The sequence below is a fragment of the Colossoma macropomum genome, unplaced genomic scaffold (assembly GCF_904425465.1).
Source record: "Colossoma macropomum unplaced genomic scaffold, Colossoma_macropomum, whole genome shotgun sequence".
NCBI lineage: Eukaryota > Metazoa > Chordata > Actinopteri > Characiformes > Serrasalmidae > Colossoma > Colossoma macropomum.
The window spans coordinates 5,850,765-5,870,650 of record NW_023494797.1 but is presented as its reverse complement, the minus strand read 5'-3'; the positions used below and the strand labels follow the sequence as shown (position 1 = coordinate 5,870,650).

Genomic DNA, 19,886 nt, shown 5'->3' with positions numbered 1-19,886 from the left:
TCAGGAGTATTTCAATGATTTGAGGTTGCAGTAATTTGTTGTTTCCATTTAGCACAAAATGTTAGTTTAAAAAAAAAATCCCAGCACTAGATAAGCAGTACATTTGCATATGAGTGGGCAATAAGATGATATTTTGTCATTATTGTGATTAATTATGTCATTCACCCATGAAACGTTAAATATAAATTGTCATAAAATCGTTATTCATAGTTTTGACTCTATTTTTTAAATGTGGCTCTGCTGGGGCTTTTTGTTTTTTTCTAACTCAACAAATTTATCTATTCCACTTCTCAAAAATGAAATATTGTGAAATGTATCGTGTATCCTAAATACATTTTAGAGTATTGTGATAATGTATTTTTGGCATGTTGCCCAGTTTTAGTGTGTAGTATAAGAATATTTTCTATAGTATAGTGTTGTAAACAACCTTATACCACTTAGTGCAATACCTGCTCTCATGTAAATAAAACAAATATGCTATGTAAATATGCAAATAGATATGCTTCTATTTCTGCTCTCTCATACTTTAACTTACATCTAAGTTTTTATTATTTTTATTATTATTCTTTATTTATTTTTATGTCCTGTTTATTTCTGTTTTTATTTCTGCCTAATATATATAAGTTGATGTGCAATTATATGTCTTGCTACTGTAGCACTGCAATTTCTCTTCAGGATCAATGATCTATCTATCTGTCCATCCATCCATCCATCCATCCATCCATGTATTTATCTGTCTATCTATCTTCCTACCTACCTGAGTTGAGACACGTGGCTTTTCAGGAGACCATGGTTTCCTGACAGCTGAGTGATGTCTGGTTGATCTTATAGTACAGCATGATGTTCAAACCTTTCACTAACTCTAAATGGTGATGTCTTTTGCTGTGTTGTGTGTAGTGCCCAGTGCTCCACCACAGCTGTCTCTGCTCAGCACATCCCCCACTGAGACCAGAGTGATGTGGCTCCCCCTTTCCTCTCAGCTTAGCCGCGGAGCCATCACACATTACCGTATCGACTACCGCACACTGGAGCACGGTGAGATACTATCAGTGATCAAATGTGAAAGTGTAGGGCAGTAGGCAGGTCATCTAAAACATGGTGTCAAGGCATATTTAGTAGATAGATATCAGCTTTATTAAGCCCAGTCAAAGAGAAATTCCAGTAGTGTTTCCTTCTTTTTTTTGACATTTCTGCATAATTTAATCATCAAGCTTGGGAATCATGTATTCCCAGCCATTTCATGCAAAAACATTGTGAGGTAGCTTTTAGAGACGTGGTTGCCATCACCACCACTCTAAGTAATACTGATACTGTAGGTTTCTTTAGAATGGAGCATTTCACATCAAAGCAACTCTGAATAACTTTGTTCACATCTTAACCATTTAAATATTTAGAAATTTTGAAAAAATCAATTTAAATTTAAAGCTGTTCACCCTGCAGGCATTTTAAATGATAGCCAGAAGCGTCAGATATGTCTATAAGGCTACATTTACACAGCAGGTAGAAGTGGCTCAAATCAGATTTTCTCACCAAATCCGATTTTTTGTTTGGCTGTTCTCATTTTCTTTTAAATGTGATCTGTATGCGACATCAGTCTGAACTGATCAGCTCCTAAACTGACCCGCATGCGCAAAAGAACAGTGATTCACATTGCAGCTCGTCCAGAGGTAAACAGTCATGATGGCCAGAGAACGCCAGTCGCTCCCGGAGCTTTCAGTTTCATCTTCACCAGCATCACGGGAGCGATTCTAAAGTGCTAGTGGTTGACAGCTGGACTCATCACCCACAGTGTGTTCGAGTTCGCCGAAAAAAGGGCTCGTTATTCGGCAACGGCCACTTCTTTGGTTCGTGTCCTTGGATTCTTTAAACTGTTCTCTGACGCTGCAGCCTCGGTCTCCTCCGGCCGCGTTCGGCCATTTCGTTTGAACATGGAGCGGCTGCGATGAGTCTCTTATAATTTTTTAGTACAGAAACATCAGACTAAATATTTATTATTGAGTCTTAGCAGCGCAAAATTATGACAAATGTCGAGTTGTACTGACGTAAAAGTGGCATGAATTCCGATCTGGCTGTTCAGAGTCGCATTTCCGCAGATCGGATACGTATCGGATTTCAGTACCACATATGAAAGCGTCTCAAATCGGAATTGAAAATGTCAGATTCAGTGTGGTTTTTGCTGTTCACACTGCCACACAAATGACACATCTCCGTCACATTTGAGCAAAAAGATCGAATAGGGCCACTTTTACCTGCTGTGTAAACATAGTCTAAGACAGATCATATGTAAATGTTAAAGACACTATAAAATGGTCATTAAAAATAAAGTAATCAAAAATTTCAAACATTTCAGGTCAGATTATGTTGCCCTACGGGCAGAATAACATTAAGTGATTTGTGATCACTAAAAGTCTGAAGATATTCTTCAGTTCAAACCATGTGACTAAAAATTGAGTTTTAGTCATTTAATTTATTATAATAAATTCAGTCTTTTGTTCACATGGCACTACAGATTGTTAAAAATAAACAATACAACAATACATGATTGTGAATAAAAGCATAAAAATTACATAATTAAAATATTAAATGTGTTGGATGTTCATTCAAATATATACAATATATTTCCTTTAGATGATTCAGAACAAATTCTGTGGCATTTTTCCTTAATATACTAAATTTAGTAATGTATTAATTAATAATTGATTATACTAGATGAATTAATAGATAATTAAAAAATAATTAAATAAATACTTTATATAAATAAAAAAAAATAGTTCTTGGTCCTTCAGTGGTTTGAATGACTTGAAGGATCGCGATGAGGGAAAACTATCTGTGTTCAATGGAAAAAAAAACTGGGACATCTCTTTACGGTACTGTGCATGTGAGATCTTGGATAGGATTAGGTTGATGGGACTGTAGTGGTAGTAGTTGTTCTATTCAGTCTTCAAGACCCAATGAGGTGTATAACAATAATGTCACTGTATAATTTTAGAAGAGGGAAAACAAAGATACGTTGGATGGAACGTTCAAGACCGGGATTGAGAACCACTGAGCTTTATGTAATGCAGGCAGCGGACCAGAGTGTTTGCATGAATGGCAGTCATATTGGGCATTAGTGAACATTAGTGAGCTCTTATGATTTTGATTGTCTATTTGGATCAATAGAACGTGTGGGTCTGCTCACATGTGTCTCTATCAGCGCCAAGCAGCAGGGAGACAGGCAGATGCTGGGGTGTGCTTCATGCCATGGCTGGTTGCTTGTTCCTCTATTAGAGCTCCTGCATGCCTGACGAACAGGAATGAAGGCCAAACAAAAGACCGTCTCAGTTTGGCAGGCTTTGGCGCAGAAAGAGCCACATTGCTGATAAGACTAAGCACTTTGGGGAAGTGAAGGACTCTGTGTCATTGTGCATGTGGCTATATCAGCAAGCTGCACATTGAAATAATTAGCATTTGCATGTGCCTGTGTGTTCTCTGTGGTGTGGGTTCGTGTGTGCTGCAGCAGACGAAGTGTATTCGGTGGAGGTAGGAGGGAATGAGACACAGGCGACCCTGAGAGATATGAAGCCCAACCACACTTACCAGCTACGGATGGCTGCAGGAACACGAGCGGGATTCGGACAACCGTCAGAGTGGGCCATTCACCATACCCCCAACCTTACTCAGGGTGAGGATAAATCCACATACATACATGCACTGAAATTTAGAAATGGTTAGAAAGTGCTGTTTCACTTTGTTTTTTATTATTTGCAGAATTAAGGGAAACCTCTGGCGGTTCAGTAGGTGAACTACAGCAACACTGGACGAAGTTCATTTAGAATTGCTGGCATTACATACCGTTGTCATGATTCTCTGTCAATAAGTTCAGCTGTTTATTAAGGATATTGGCTTCTTTTCGTTCTTTAGATATAAAATATGTATAATATAGATATAGCTATAATAATATATCTTTAATATATATATATCAGGGGTTCTTAACCTGGGGGTCAGGACTCCCAGACACCAAGAATACAAGCTCTGCTAAATGGCTTTGACTACAGCCTATTAAAGACAGGCTAATGTCAATTTCTGTTCAGTGAGCTCATTACTGAGGTAGGGTCTTGATTGACTACTGAACTTGAAGCATTTATTTAGTGCCTTTAGGTAGCTTTGTTACCTGCATGGGAGTTTGATGCAGTTGGCTGGTGTTATATATATCTATGTGGAGGTGGTTCATCCAGATTGTTAATTTACCAGGCTCTCTGATTGGTAGATTTATCAGCTTGATTTTTTATGGATAGTTGGCCATTCAAACAGATCAACTCTTTATACGTGTCACATTTACATACTTGTCCAGAAGGAACGTCTTTACCTCTGTGTCCAGCTTTATCCCCTTCAAATGTAATAATTCCACCCTTGAAAAGCACTTCCAGTGTTAATTCTTGTTTTAGTACAGTTCTTGTTGTTACACTTTTTGGCAGCACAACATGTTTTTTCCCCACAGTACTAGAATCTGCCAGCGCAAATTATAAACCGCAATCCGGTATGTTTTCTTAGCTGAACAGATGGAGATGGGGGTGGAGAGGGTCTTATAAAATGACTGACAGGAAGTCAAACACAAGCACTTCGCTCCACCTTGCGGTTGTCCAAATGGGGTATCTCAAGCACATAATACACTTGTGCTGAAGCCACTGCTAAAGCAATCATTTTCCAGTTTCTTCTGTTTTTGCATATTTGTCACACTTCAATGTTTCAGATAATCAGATTACTACAATTTTTTAAATGTTGATTTCATTTATTGAAGGAAAAATGCTATTCAGTCTTACCTGGCCCTATGTGAAAATGTAATTGCCCCTTTAGCAAATTCAGTTGACTATTGGGTTTGGTTTCACTATCCACACCCAGGCATGATTACTGCCAGACCTGTTGAATCTAAACATCACTTAAATAGAACCTGTTTGGCAATGTGAAGCAGGCTAGAAGGTCTCAAAAAGCAGCACATGATGCCACGTTCTGAAGAGATTCAAATACAGATGCAAATCAAAGTCATTGAAATCTGCCAGTCTGGAAAGGGTTACAAAGCCATTGCTAAAGCTCTGGGACTCCAGCGAACCACAGTAAGAGCCATTATCCACAAATGGAGAAAACTTAGAACCTACCCAGGAGTGGCCGGTCTACCAAAATTTCACCAAGAGCACATCAAAGACTCATCTAGGAGGTCACAAAAGAACCAAGATGAACATCTAAAGAACTGTAGGCCTCATTTGCCTCAGTCAAGGTCAATGTAGACGATTCCACAATAAGCAAGACACTGCTGACCAAAAAGAACACAAAGGCTTATCTAGCATTAAGCCTTTAAAACATCTGGATGACCCTCAAGACTTCTTCCTCAAGAATTCTGTGGACCAATGAGTCAAAGGCAGAACTTTTTGGAAGACATGGGTCCCATTACATCTGGAGTAAAGCTAACACCGCATTTCGCCATAAAACCATCATACCTATAGTCAGACATGGTGGTGGTAGTGTAATGGTTTGAGGCTGTTTTTTTGTTATTGATGAACCATGAAGTCTGCTCTTGATCAGAAAATCCTGAAGGAGAATGTCCGCCTGTCAGTTTGTGACCTAAAGCCCAACTGTAGTTGGGTTGTGCAGCAGGACAATGATCTGAAGCACACAAGCAAGTCCACCTTTGAATGACTCAAAAGAAACAAAATTAAGGTTTTGGAGTGGCCGAATCAAAGTCCTGACTTGAATCCCCTTGAGAAGCTGTGGCAAGACCTTAAATGAGCAGTTTATGCTCATTTCTTATAGACATTTTGAATATATAAAGTAATATTTGAGTATTTGAAAATGAAAAGATTAGACAGTTGCAGCCCTAATACAGTAGATTAGAACAGAGTAATCAAAAACTCTTCCCACCTAGCTGAAGCATGTCTCACTGAATGTTCATTATTTTGTGCTGTCCTCTTGCTGCTAGCTACCTTTGAAACAAAGCAGTGTTGGTTATGGTTGCCTGTAGGGCTGCATATTATGGGTCAAATTCCACATTGTATTTATATTGCTGTATTGCTGCTATATGTTGCGATTATAACTTCCAGTATATTAAAAATGCATTACTGAAGTGACACGGTTAAAGATTAGCCTACATTATGTTTGACCAAAATGACCTATTGAATTAATCCAGACACCCACATAAACTCATCTGGAGCATCTGAGGTTTGCACATACACCATTAAATGATTGGTTAGGGGGCTAGTTTGCATATTTCAGCCTACTGTTGTAAAGGCCAGTATTGCCATAACCATTAACAAACAATATTTTGCATCCCTAATTGCCTCATTCCAAAGCCAAATTTCATATTCAGTCTTATCCAGCCTGTTACTAGGGGTGGGCAATATGGCAAAAATATATCATGATGATACTTATTTTCGTTTCATTTTTCTGAGGTTGGATAAGTTGCAACAGACAAAAAAGCACCTCTAGTGGCGCATTTACATTTACATGAAATGCTATGAGTACAGATTTTATTTGATATTTCATATACTTTGCTGCACTAAATTCAGGCAGTTGGTCGGTGTTTAAGTACTGACAATATCCACTGTACACTTAAACAAGCATGTTGTGACATAAATTGTCATGATAATGTCAAACTGCCCGCCTCGCTACCTGCTAGTAATGTCAGATGTTTTCTTCTGCCATGGTGCAGTTCTGACAGAAGATTACAGTTACAGCTGAGAGATTACTTTTATGCAATATCGTGAAAAGCCTCGTCCTATTTAGCCTATTACTATTTAGCAGGAAGGAAGGAAACGAAAATACAGTCCTTGTTGTGTTTTCATTCAGCATGGACCAATATAAAACATATTCTGAATATCCTGTTTGAATTCTTTTTGTATGCGCTCCTTCTATCTGTGCGTTCTAGTGCTCTTCGCTCCCACCGAACTCAAAGTGCGAGCAAAGATGCATTCCCTCCACGTCACATGGCAGCCGCCACCCAATCACACGCAGATCACCAGCTACAAACTGGCCTATAAGGAGGTGGATGGAGAGGAGACGACCAATGAGGAGACTCCTGTGGATGATGCTCATCAAATCAGACTCCGCAAAAGAGTGAGGCATTATGAAATCACAGGCCTAGGTGAGAAATTTTAGTCCTCAGCACATTATAGCATTTGACAAAGGCTTGCCTTTGTAGTACTGTGTGTGTGTGTGGTTTCAATGGGCTGTGTGTTTGTGTATGCGTTTCAGCTCCAGATCGACTGTATGAAGTGAAGGTTTGGGCATGTAATAAACAGACTGAAGGCTATCCCGCTGTATGGAAGGGTCGGACAGAGAAATTCACTGATCGAGGTTTGTAGATGTGAATTGTTGAGTGAAAAGAATGACTCGTTATTCAGTACCATGAATAACTATACAGTACTGCTATGGATTGTGTAGTGCATATGAAACCAATAATGAAAACACCTAAATGACTATATCTAACTACACATATACACTCACTTTGCACTTTAGTAGACGCACTATGCTAATACTGGGTAGGGCCTCCATTTGCTCTCAGAAAAGCCTCAATTATTTGTAGCATGGATTCCATAAAATGTTGGAAATATTCCTTGAGATTCAGGTGCACATTCATGCTGTGAATATCCCACTCTACTACATCACAAAAGTGATCCGTTGGATTCAGATCCAGTTTCTCTGTACTTTTTACAGCCCGGTAATTACTTAATTACTTAATTACTAGGTAGATGAATAGAGTAAATGAAACTATGATTAAATGTTTAGACGTTTTCTACTGTGAGCAGTTGAACGTATTGCGTATGGAACACAGGAATTCATGTATTGAATAGCCACTCCCATCTATGTAATTTATACCCATGTGAATTGGTCATAAACACTGAGGAACATCTGGGGGGGGGTAAAATTACATCAATCTGCCTCCCTGTTTGAAGTTAATCCCATCTGGTTAATACTCGAGTTGTATGTATTTTTGACTTTCATTTTTTTTGGTGTGTCAGTGATTATTACGAAAAAAAGTAGCAAAACATTCTTTGTGTTTTCGTTTTTGATTAGGGATATGGATTTAACGAGGGTCAGGGCAGGCTATTGGTCAAGGTCAGGTTCAGGGGTAGTTTTATGTTTCATGCTGGATTACAACAATATATTTATTGTAAGATTGTTTACAAAAAAAAAAAGATGTTAATTTTTTTGTTATCATAATACAAGTATGTATGTTTGTTGCAGTGCGACTACCGGACTACCTCCCCCCGCTGCCCCCCAGCAGCGTGAAAGCTCGGGCCAACAGCTCAACCTCCATCTGGCTGCGGTGGGAGAAACCGCCATTCAGTAATGTACGCATCATCACCTACACCATCCGCTGCAGCCCTGCTGGCACACGCAATGCCTCCCTCGTCTCTTACTACACCAGGTGAGAGATGACACACTTGCATGCTCTCGTATTACTGTCTTCATGGAGTTTTTCACATATCATGTAATAATGTAGCTAAAAACTACTATAACTAAACATAACCTTATTCTCAGTACCAAAGGGCAGCAAAATGTTTTTAAAAAAGTGAAAAAATAAGAAAATAAATTTTCCCCATGCAGACCAGTAAAAATTCCCCAAAACATCTTTTATTTTCCTATCGTTGTGTTGACCACACACCATACATGCCAACATAACACTCCTAAACCACTTACATGAAAACCTGTGCATAAATAATAAACTCATTCAATTCTAATTCACGTGCGTACAATTAAGGATGATTACATTTTAGTTTTCGTTCCTGGTAAAATACAGTTAGATTCCTTTTCATGAGTCCTGATGGGATGTAGGGTTGTCAAATTAAAATTTGAAATTTCAATATATGTCTTTAATTTAATAAAAAATGCACGTTCCAGTAATCCAGTAGTAAATGCACATTCAGATGTAAAATATGTACATTACAATGTTTACAGCTGTCCTCATTGAGTCTCATTCATGAATCGTTCTTAAGAAGAAATTTCTTTTTAAAACCCACTTTTTTCACAAAGTTTTCACAAATATTTTGACATTCACCAGTGTTTTCTTACTTGGGATTTGTTTTTAGGTAAGAACAGAATCTACACACACTCAAGAGCACAAAGGTGCCAACAATTCTGCGGTTTAAGAACCTGTCATGAATCTGTTGTGGACTTTTTCCTAGAACCTTTCTCAAGAACAAATTTAAGAAAAAAGATATTGGTGAATGAGGCCCATTGTTTAAGTTCTGCTGCACAGCCACTGCAGCCACTCGTGCCACTCACAGCCACTCTGTTTTAGCTCACAACAGCAACGTGAAGTCACAGGAATGGAACAGACATGGAACAGTCATTATGAGAGATATATCAGAATAGGCCTTTGTATTTTGTATTTTTGACAACCGTCTTGAGACTCCAAGGTTGAGAACCACTGGTTTATAACTAGTGTGGTACCGATACTGTCATTATTAAACAAATTGGACATCTGTGTCCGATACACATCCGATAATGTCTTTGATGCTGCGTTCACATTTTTGCTTTAGACAGAGGACAGTAAACTGGATATTCCATTGTTTTCATTAGAGCTGCAACAGAACATTCTGCCACTGACAGTGGTCCACAGACTGCAGTGGTGAGCAGAACGATCCACCAAGAGTTCAGTTTTCCCAGCTTTTGCCATTGTCTGCAGTGGTGGAGTAAACCAGATGTTGTTTGTTTGTTTTTTTTTGTTTTTTTGGAGCCATTGACGCCAAACTTCTCGTTTTGAATTCCAGACAAACTCAGTATTCTACAACAAAAATAAGAGTACAGAGCGTACAGAAAGCTCATTCATGTAATATTTGTGAATGATCACATTACAGGCAAACTACTTTACTACTTTGTTTAAGGAAATTAAATTAGCAAGTGTGAAATCTGCCATGTTGTTTATCTGTGCGGTGGTGTGTCAGTATAAAAACCCAGTGCAGGAACTTTTCCCTGTACTTCGTAAGCTTTGAGAGATAAAAACTATTTCATACATTTTCATTATTATCAATTTCATGTGGGATAAAAAGTTACCGTTAAATTATATTGTAATGTGGTTAAATATGAAATTAATAATAATGATGCCTCATTTTAAAAATCCTCAAATTAAACTTCAGCTAACAAGTCAAGCACCATGTCTTATGCTGGCGAATAACAAACATGTCTGCAGTTTGGAGGTATTATATGCTAGTAGCACAGCAACTTGTAACATGGAGGTAAACTCACATTTTGTTTGAATGTTTAGATTTTACAACTTTATTGTTGCACTGAAAAGTTTACACTGGAATTATAATTACTGTTTATTTTTCTGCTGCATTATCCAGAAGCATATTATTTACACAGTTTCTTGTAATACTTAATTCTTGCTTTTCATTCTTATTTATTTTCATTTTATTGTTCTTTTGCTGTTGTTAGACAAAGTGAGGTACACAGAATTTACATAATTTTTTTTTAAAAGATATTGGATCTGTACTTGATATCAGACGATACCTAGAGTTCAGGTATCGGAATCTGTATCGGAAGAGAAAAACGGATTGGTGCATCTCTGTTTACACTGTGTACTCATAACACTGTGAGCCGAGGATGCTTGATATTTACTCGATATGCCGTTTACTGCAGTTTTGTATTCTACTTATTTTCTTTGAGTCTAAAGAAATAATCGGAATATGTTTAAATGTTTGACAAATAAGGAGAAAATTCAAATTTAATTCTGATCACATTTGACAGCCCCAGTGGGAACACACAAAAATAACTATACACGCTAATTCACAAACTCATATCTGTTGTCTAGGGTAGGTATATTTAATCACTGTTACATGTCTTTGTTTTTGCAGCACTTCTCAGGAGATCCTATTGGGGGCACTAAAGCCCTTCACCCGCTATGAACTGGCTGTGCAGTCCAACGGCATCAATATGGGAGGCCCCTTCAGTGGCACAGTGGAAGAGTCCACACTAGCTGACCGTGAGTACTCAACCCACGCAAAGGCATTTTTCACATCTCAGTGGAACACTCCTTGCTTTCTGATTAGTCAGTGGTTGAAAAGACTGAAATTGGTCTTTTACAGTGAGATTACAGTGTGTTTTACAGTGAGATTACCTACATAATGTCAGATTTTAGAATGCATGTATGTTGTTTTAGGGGGTGTGTATGTGTGTAAATGAGTTTCTGTTGCTTGCATCTGAGAGTGAGTGTGTCAGGTTAGCAGTAAGGGGATTAGTGGAAAGGGTCTTGGGGAGATAATTGGCTTTAAGTAAAAGTCCAGATGGATCTGGCCCTCTCACTGGCCAAGAGACTTTCAGCCTGTCAGTCACAAGCCAAGTGGAGTGGGGCTGTCATCGCTACCATTTATCGTCAAGGCAACAGAGAAGGCTGATGAAAGGGAGGTGGGATGGGGGTTGCCAAAGGGTAACTTGTGTTCTTATTGTTGCTGAATATCAAACGTGTGTGTGTATGTGTTTTGGAGGACCCTCATCTCCCCCCACAGACCTGCAGCTGAGCGCTATAGACTCATTCTCAGTGTTGGTGAGTTGGCGCCCCCCCTTGGAGCCCAATGGAATCATCGTGAGCTACAGAATGCTCTACAGTGGCAACCTCAGTCAGCCTGATCACCTGTGGACCAACCTTAGCCATGATGGTGAGTACCATGCGTACTTTTGCCTGTTACATCTTTTGAGTCTTTGATTTCACTGTCCTGCAATATTAAGTCATAGAAAGTCATGATTGATATTGTATCTGATACTAAGTCTTAATTCTGAGAGAATTTCATATAAAAAAACTTATAATAAGAGCTACTAGTCATAAGTATGATGTATCTCAAGAACGATTCTCTCATTATGAGATACTAAGTCATAATTGAAAAGCGTGATTATAATGACATTAATTAATAATAATAAGGAAAAGAAGAAAAAGTTTGTTTTGGTGAGGGGAAAATACAGTTTGTTTTCTCAAGCGAACAGTCTTCCATACTGTTTTTTTTCTAACACCACAGAAATATTCAGATAAATATTAGTTAATATTAGAGATAATATTAGTTAATTAATTAATTATAATTAATAGTAGAGAAATATTAGTTAATATTAGCACAATACCCCTATTTCTTTCCTGATATCAAGATTGATAGATATTGATTGAATCTTTTAAAGTGAGCTGTTTTAAGTGAAGCTCTTCACTTAAGATGAACAAAAAAAATCTGCTATTCTCAAACTACTAATACACTCTGCTAGTGTCCCAGCACTGATACTCACTGATACTGATATGCCATCTCTAGGTAATATTTCCATTTTCTCCTCTCTTCTCTCTCCTACTCTACAGGATCTGTCACCAGCACTGAGGTTCTGGGTTTGATGAGCGGAACACGGTACTATTTTAAGATGGGGGCGTGCACTGAGGTGGGTGTGGGGCCTTTTTCTCCGGTAAAGGATGTGCACACACCCCCCAAAAAATACGGTGAGTGCATGGAATGCCTCCTGACATGTGCTTCTCAAAACAGAGTAGGAATGGATTTGTGGATTTGAGCTACTTTGGCTGGTTAGGTTACTCTGAATACTCCCTTTCTTTTTATTCAAGGCACAACATGCATATACACACACACCGACTTCATTCACCCAGGCTCTCACACACTGGTCTTTGAGTGGTCGTTATGCTGGTTTGTTGGGGCTGCCAGCACTCTTCCTGCGGGGCTAATAAGCATAGCAGCAAACTCTGTTCGGCTCCAGCAGCTTGGTAAATTGCAGCCTTCTCTACACTGCCTGCTGCTGCGGCAAGCAGCTATTGCAGTGCTGTAACATCCAGGCCTCTAGCTTTAGAGCAGTGAGGCACAGCTTATGTGCTCATTTAGTTGCAGGTTGAGAGAGAGAGAAAATTGAGAGAAAACTGTATGTGGGTATTTTTGTGAGAGTAGGTAGTACGTAACTGAAGGTGTATGGCTAGGTTTGAGAAGACACGTATCTCTTTTCTCGACTGCCACAGAACTGGCCATTACCAATGCTCAACAACTATGATTCACTCTGGCTGCGGAAAGTGGTGCAGTAAGGCACAGTCGCACACATCACGTCCTGTAATCAGACCGACATTTACATTGATATCGGAGACGGTGTAATTTAGGCAGAAAGTACTGAGTGGGCGGGCGATTATACCATCAGCCGTGCCCTTCACTGAAACTGAACAGTCGTGAAATCTACATAGGTATCTTTTTATGCCAGTTATAAACGCTTAGTATGTCTTTCAAGAAAGAACATGAAGTGTGAAGAAATAACAATGAAATAAACTGTAAGGGTGAGCACAACTTAAACAATTACAAAAAAAAGATACAAGAACGAAAAATCCATTGTACTAATTACACAAAGAAGCCTGTAAGCACGGTCCAGTAAATACAAAGATGCACTAAGAAACGTGCATGAAGAGAAATAACTATGTTTAAAATTATTGAGAAATATTTGTTTATTTGCAAGTTATTTATCCCATGATAATGATCCCCTCTATTTCTGTTGGAATTGGTTATGTGTGGTACTACTTATAGGTGGATATGTCAACCTCTTGTACCATGATAATGAACACCAGAGTACAGGAAGGAAAGAGGTCATTTATATGTAATAGCAACAGTAGGGGTCCAAGAACAGAACCTTGAGGGACACCACTATAAAGAAAATCTGTATCAGAAACACAATCATTGACATATACAAACTGTTCTTTATTGAATAAATTATTCGAAAATTGCATGTAAGTAACATCATGAAAATCACAGAACTATAGTTTATCAAGTACCATGGTGTGACTAGCAGTATCAAACCATATTCCAGTCAAGAAGGGCACAGTAAGAACCAGGGATGAGGGAAGACCAGAAAATTACAAGCATAGAAACATGTCCAAAACTCAATAATATATTCCAGGGCTGAAAAACAGTCTTCTCTATTGACCACGAACAACCTTCTGTGTATGGGGAGGGCGATTACATAGATGATGAGGGAACAAGAAACAGTTGTGCCAAATCAGCAGATCACCTGGCCACTTTTTCTGAATGCCCCCTCCTGGATATGTTCCTAGTTAGAACACACTGCCAGGCATGTCCATTATTGTTAGGTGGTATTTGAATTTTATCTAGGTACAAATTTTTTATCTCAACAACCACATATACTGTAATTCTTACAAAATCCAAATAATGGTTGACATATGTTATTATCATTGAATAATCAGCATTTCATTACAAGTACAATATGCATTACAGGACAGAAAAAAATGCAAAGCACAACAACCATTACAAATTGACACATTTCCACCAGAGAGGTCTCCAAACCCCAAACACTTGCATTTCGCAGCTTCAGAATCGTTTCCTGTAGAGGTGGTGTTAATTTATTTTCACCTAGAAAATCAACAAATCATGTAAACTGATCAGAGATATTCAAACTTTTGCATTCTCATTTCTCATTCTCTCTCTCTCTCTTCTGCAGAGTTGGACATTCACGCCGTCACTGGGATCATCGTTGGTGTGTGTCTTGGGCTTCTCTGCATCCTACTCTGCATGTGTATTAGTTTCCGCAACGGAAAAAGCCGGTACATGCCAGCTCACTTCTACTTTCTTACTCTCTCCCTCTTTTTCTGTCTCTGTACTTTCCTCTTTGTCTGTATGTGTCATTTTCTTCATTTGTATTCTTGAGCTGTTTGCCCAACTGAATGGGTTCTTTAACTAATCTTTAAGGGTGCAGTGTGAATGAATTCTTTATGACATTGTTGCCTCAGTTCCACTGGGTGCTGGAGAATTCTGCAGTTCAGCAGTGATGATTTTTATTCAGTCTTTTACTGTGGATCTGACAACAGCGGTATTGAAATATATTTTCTAGATTATCACATGCATCAGTAAGACACAATCATTCTTGGAAAGAAGCATTCAAATGTGCATGGTTTGAGTTGACAATCCTTCCCGAGTTTTGAATTTATGGGAAGTTTCAACACCAGTAGTGGGGCTTATAATGAAAATGGACGCTATATGAATAAGATGAGAAGGATTTTGGCAGGAGTGCCGTGTTTACTGATATTATCCCTAATCTACAATGACAGAATTGTAAAGCTACTTTCAACGGCAGATGTCCCAGCATAGTAGTCATTACCAGTCAGAGTGTGTGTGCTTCATATCATATGTGTGTATGTGTATGTGTCTCTATCAGTGTGGAGCAGCAGGAAGACAGGCAGATGTTGGGGTGTGTTTCATGCCATGGCTGGTTGCTTCTGCCTCTATTAGAACTCCTGCATGCCTAGTGAACAGAAATGAAGGCCAAACAAAAGACAGACTCACTCTGCTGAGCTTTGGCACAGAAATCCCAGCAAACGCAAATCACCGCCCTACGGGAATTTCCAGTTATTGTGCAAAACCACAGGCTTATATTTCGATTTAAATATAAAAGGAACGGCACATTTACATATACATAAATCTGACCTTTACATTTCAATAATTTTGCATAACTTTGCGTAGCTGCCAGTGAGAATGACTTTGACAGCGAGGCTTGTTATTTGAACGTTTGATGTAGTCTTGTTAAGACCAGCACGCTTATTTGCCTTTTGGTTGGCGGTTGATAATGACCTGTCCAGTTGTCTGAAGGAAAGGAACGTCATTAGATGTGATGACATCAGGTGAATTTTAAAAAATTTGAATGACCAATTCAGAATGTGATGGCAGGAACAGTGGGTGCACTTAACGTAAATATACAAATCAATTTTACACGATTTTACCCTTAATGGAAATGTAGTTGAAGGGGAAGTCTGTGTAAATAAGAATTTTGTTGAACTGTCATTTTTAAATGTACTCATTCTTTTATCAATTCTTTATTAATTATTTGTATTCACTCTCTTTTTCTGTTACTGGCTTTATTTTTGGATTTGTGTCTCACTTTGACTCTGTCCATTTCTCTCTCTCGCTCTCGCGCTCTCTCTCTCTCTCTCTCTTTCTCTCTGTCTGTCTCTCTCTCTCTCTCTCTCTCTGTCTGTCTCTCTCTCTCTCTCTCTCTCTCTCTCTCTCTCTCTCTCTCTCTCTCTGTCTGTCTGTCTCTCTCTCTCTCTCTCTCTCTCTCTCTCTCTGTCTGTCTCTCTCTCTCTCTCTCTCTCTCTCTCTCTCTCTCTCTCTCTCTCTCAGGGAGGCATCTGGAGGTTTGGAGCCCAGTGCATTAAGCTCCCAGTACCGCAGGGGTGGCCACGCTGTGTCCACTGCCGTGTCTGACTGCACTGACTGCCACGAGCTGGAGACCCTGATGCCTCCCTCAGCCCATGACCCTGCTCTGCCCCTCACCGAACCCAATGAACAGCAAAGCCTCATGGGTAGTGTAGGAACTGGTGATGACACAGCAGAGCCAAAAGTAAGATTTGTTAACTCTTAAAGGTATTCAATGAGTTGTGAGTCCATATCCCCGTCTAAAATACATTACTCTGACTTGTAGACGTCTTTTCAGTTCTGATTTCTTTACATGTATCCATGGCCTAATTAAGCCATTTGTGGCCGTAGGCTATGAAAAGTTTGAGCAACCCCCTTTAGATTTCTTGACAGGGTTGCCAGTTTTGGTGAGCTGACTGAAGTGTTTTTGCATGCATATGTATGTATCATTTGTTACTCTGATAAAGTACTAATTTGAACCGTGATCCAAGTTTTTAGCATGTAGATCCGTGCTTCTTAAACCAGCTTTCTCACAGCTCACACATGAGAGAAACATAGGATGTGTCTGCTTTATATTCTTTATTCTTACAAGTGGAGTTTCTGCTGGAACCTTCTCCTCTCGCAGCATTTACGAAGCTAGTTTTAGTAACACAGCATGAGTGGTAAGCCTAAACCAACCTTGTAGTGAGAACGCTCCTCGCTCTGGGCTAAATCGCACCACTCCACTTCCACTCCATACCACTCACATACTCTAGACACACTTGTACTATAAAAAAGACAGAGCTGCGGAGCTGCAGCCAGTGAACAGCTACAATATGAACCGATTAGATGTCATCACGCAAAAAGAATAAAAATAGCTACAAGGCAAACTTTGTAAATTTTCCACAGAGAACACTGAAACATCATAGCCTGGACAAACAGGTCAGTATTACATAACAGGTGCCGCACTAAATAACGTTAATATAAATGTGTAGGCGAATAGGGTGAATAGTGTGAAGTCAGTGAAAATGTGTTATTTTATATGTTCCTCACAGAAAATGAGCAAAGGCAAGGAATCTAGGGTTGAAATAATAATAAATCGCATAATTTTTTCTTTTAGTAAACATTGAAAATGGGTCCCACAGACCAGAACACCACACAATGTCATAGCACTCATATCTTCCATAATGTATAGTGGTCAGGTAAAAATGCTAAGTGTGATTTCAGCACACTACAATAAGACTGAGCTGGCTATATTGTGCTGAAATCACACTTAGCATTTTTACCTGACCACTATATTGTGTAAAAAAACAGATAACTCTTCATTTATTTTATTTACAGTCAGTATGTCCATTAAGTACAAGTTGTTCTTCTTTCAGGAGGTATTTATTAGGAGATCAGATATAAGATAATACAGTTGCATAAAGAAGGGGAAAGTCAAAGGGAAATTAGTGAAAAATGAGGCGATTCCAAAGCTAATGTTCAAAAAACGATTAAAAGGTATAGAGAACATGGGACTCCCAACAACTGGGCAAGACCTGGACCACCAAAACTGTCACCATCAGATAAACAGTACTTAAAAGCTTTCATCTTTGAGAGAGAGGAGACTGTCAAGCTACACTGACTTCAGTTCTCAAAAAATCCACAGGTGTTTCTGTCCGTCCTTCCACTGTGAGAAGACTGTTACAGAAAAGCTGTTACAGAGAAAAAGAAATAGAACAGTGAAACTGGACATCTGAAATGTGGAGTAAGGGTCTATGGACTGATAAGTCTAAACTTGTAACTGGGTTCGTGAGAAGCAGGATATACAACCAACTTCTAAGACAGAACTTTGAAGGTGTTTACAAGAATCAAAAAATATCCCTGTAGATTTCTTTGAAAAACTTATAGCAAGTCTCCTGAAAAGAATGGAAGCTGTAATAAAGGCAAAGAGTGGAAAAATACTGAAGAATTGATGTAGTATTTAGTTGTTGAGGCTTCTATGTAATTTTCTTTTATGTGTTTCTTGCTTTTTTCCTGACATCTGAAATGTATAACTTGCCCTTAGTTCAAGGGTGGTCTCAGACTTTTGCACAGTACTGTTCATGATAGAGCCACTTTTTTTTTGTATTCAGCTGACCTGGAACGGTTCAGTCAGCCGGGACTGGACGAACAGGATCACCAGATACAGAGACACGATCACCGAGGACTCTCCCTTTCTCATTAACGGACCTCTGGGCATCCCAGCCTCTGAGAACAGTAAGGTGAGAGGGAATGATGTGAATGTATGTGTGTGCACTTTCACCTTATGATTGTGGATGCGTGAAAATACATTTTCCATGGACATTGTGTATTTTTAATCATATAGTGATATGAAGCTGTGCACAGATTTATTTATGTGTGTGTGTGTAAGCGTGTATGTGTGGTGGAACACTGGGGGGAGGGTTGACTGAGCATGCTGCTTGTGGGCAGCAAACATCAGAGAAAGTAATTAACAGTAAACAGCCAGTGAGAATGACATATAGATAATTAGTTTGTGACAGGTGAAATGGTTTCAGTGAAGCGCTGCAGCTCATATCCCACTTACCAATGACCCCCCCTCCACACACACACACAAGGGGGCAGCAGGAAGGAGAGAAATGAAATGAATTCCTGATTTAGCTTTTCATCACACCTATATTGGCCCTGATTTATTCTCCCACTGACATTTACATCTTCGTCCTGCTGCTTCGTTTCCCGTCATTAGACTTGTAAGCACAGCGAGGAGAATGGAGGACGAAGCTGCGATGAGCCCATGTTTTCTCAAAATGGGGCTTAAAGCGAACGCGGTAAAGTCACATAGCATGACCGCTAGCATGATGGACAGCTCACGCCCATCTTGTGCATGCCTCGTTCCCAAGATAGATGGCTGTATGTTCTGGTTATTATTCATACATAAACAAAGGTAATGAATGAATAGCACATTAAATAGGGAATTGATAGCTGTCATATTGAAGTGCACTGTACACTGTACTGTAATAGTGGAAAGTGCCATATTTAACCCATGTTTCTGGTGAGCGGTAATCTTCCTGCCTGGGCGTGAAGCGTTTTTTTGTAGCACAAAATCTAAGACGAGTATTATTTTAATTTTCACTACAAATCTGCTGAACTCATCCTTAAATATAAAACAAAATATTGATATAGACAGTCAGGAATCCGAGTTTTCTGAATCACATTGGTATTAGCAAATACGCTGGCCAAAAGTATACATCGCACCCATATGAGCTTGTTGGACATCCCATTCCAAAACCATGAGGCTTAAAATGGAGTTGCCCCAGCTGTTGCAGCTATAACAGCCTCTACTTTTCTTGGAAGGCTTTCCGCAAAATTCTGGAGTGTGTCTGTGGGAATTTGTGCCCATTTAGTCCAAAGTTGTCACAGTCAATCCCAAAGGTGTTCATGTTCATCCCAAAGGGGTTCAGTCAGGGGTTGATGTCAGGGATCTGTGCAGGCCACTGGAGTTCCTCCACACCAAACTCCTCAAACCATGTCTTTATATGCCCTGGCTTTGTGCACAGGGGCACAGTCATGCTGGAATAGGAAAGGGTCTTCCCCAGACTGTTGCCACAAATTTGGAAGCATATAATTGTCTAAACTGTCTTTGTATGCAGTAGCATTAACATTACTCTTCACTGGAACTAAGGGACTGAGCCCAAACCCTGAAAAACAGCCCCAGACCATTATCCCTCCTCCACCAGATTTTGTTTGCACTGTGCCTCCTGATGGGTAACATTCTCCGGATATCTGCCAAGCCCA

At 39.3% G+C, this 19,886-nt stretch overlaps 1 protein-coding gene across 2 annotated transcripts in view; it reads left to right on the top strand.

The window, feature by feature from the left end:
• igdcc4 (immunoglobulin superfamily, DCC subclass, member 4) overlaps nt 1–19,886 on the top strand; it is a 102,682-nt gene that overhangs the window by 73,643 nt on the left and 9,153 nt on the right. For both annotated transcript variants that reach the window (XM_036584122.1, XM_036584121.1), the window contains exons 9-19: nt 898–1,035; nt 3,500–3,664; nt 6,899–7,114; nt 7,225–7,326; nt 8,218–8,401; nt 10,830–10,957; nt 11,460–11,630; nt 12,308–12,442; nt 14,443–14,545; nt 16,119–16,338; nt 18,227–18,355. In XM_036584122.1, the coding sequence (XP_036440015.1) occupies nt 898–1,035; nt 3,500–3,664; nt 6,899–7,114; nt 7,225–7,326; nt 8,218–8,401; nt 10,830–10,957; nt 11,460–11,630; nt 12,308–12,442; nt 14,443–14,545; nt 16,119–16,338; nt 18,227–18,355 (1,691 nt within the window). The remainder of the gene's footprint in view (nt 1–897; nt 1,036–3,499; nt 3,665–6,898; nt 7,115–7,224; nt 7,327–8,217; nt 8,402–10,829; nt 10,958–11,459; nt 11,631–12,307; nt 12,443–14,442; nt 14,546–16,118; nt 16,339–18,226; nt 18,356–19,886) is intronic.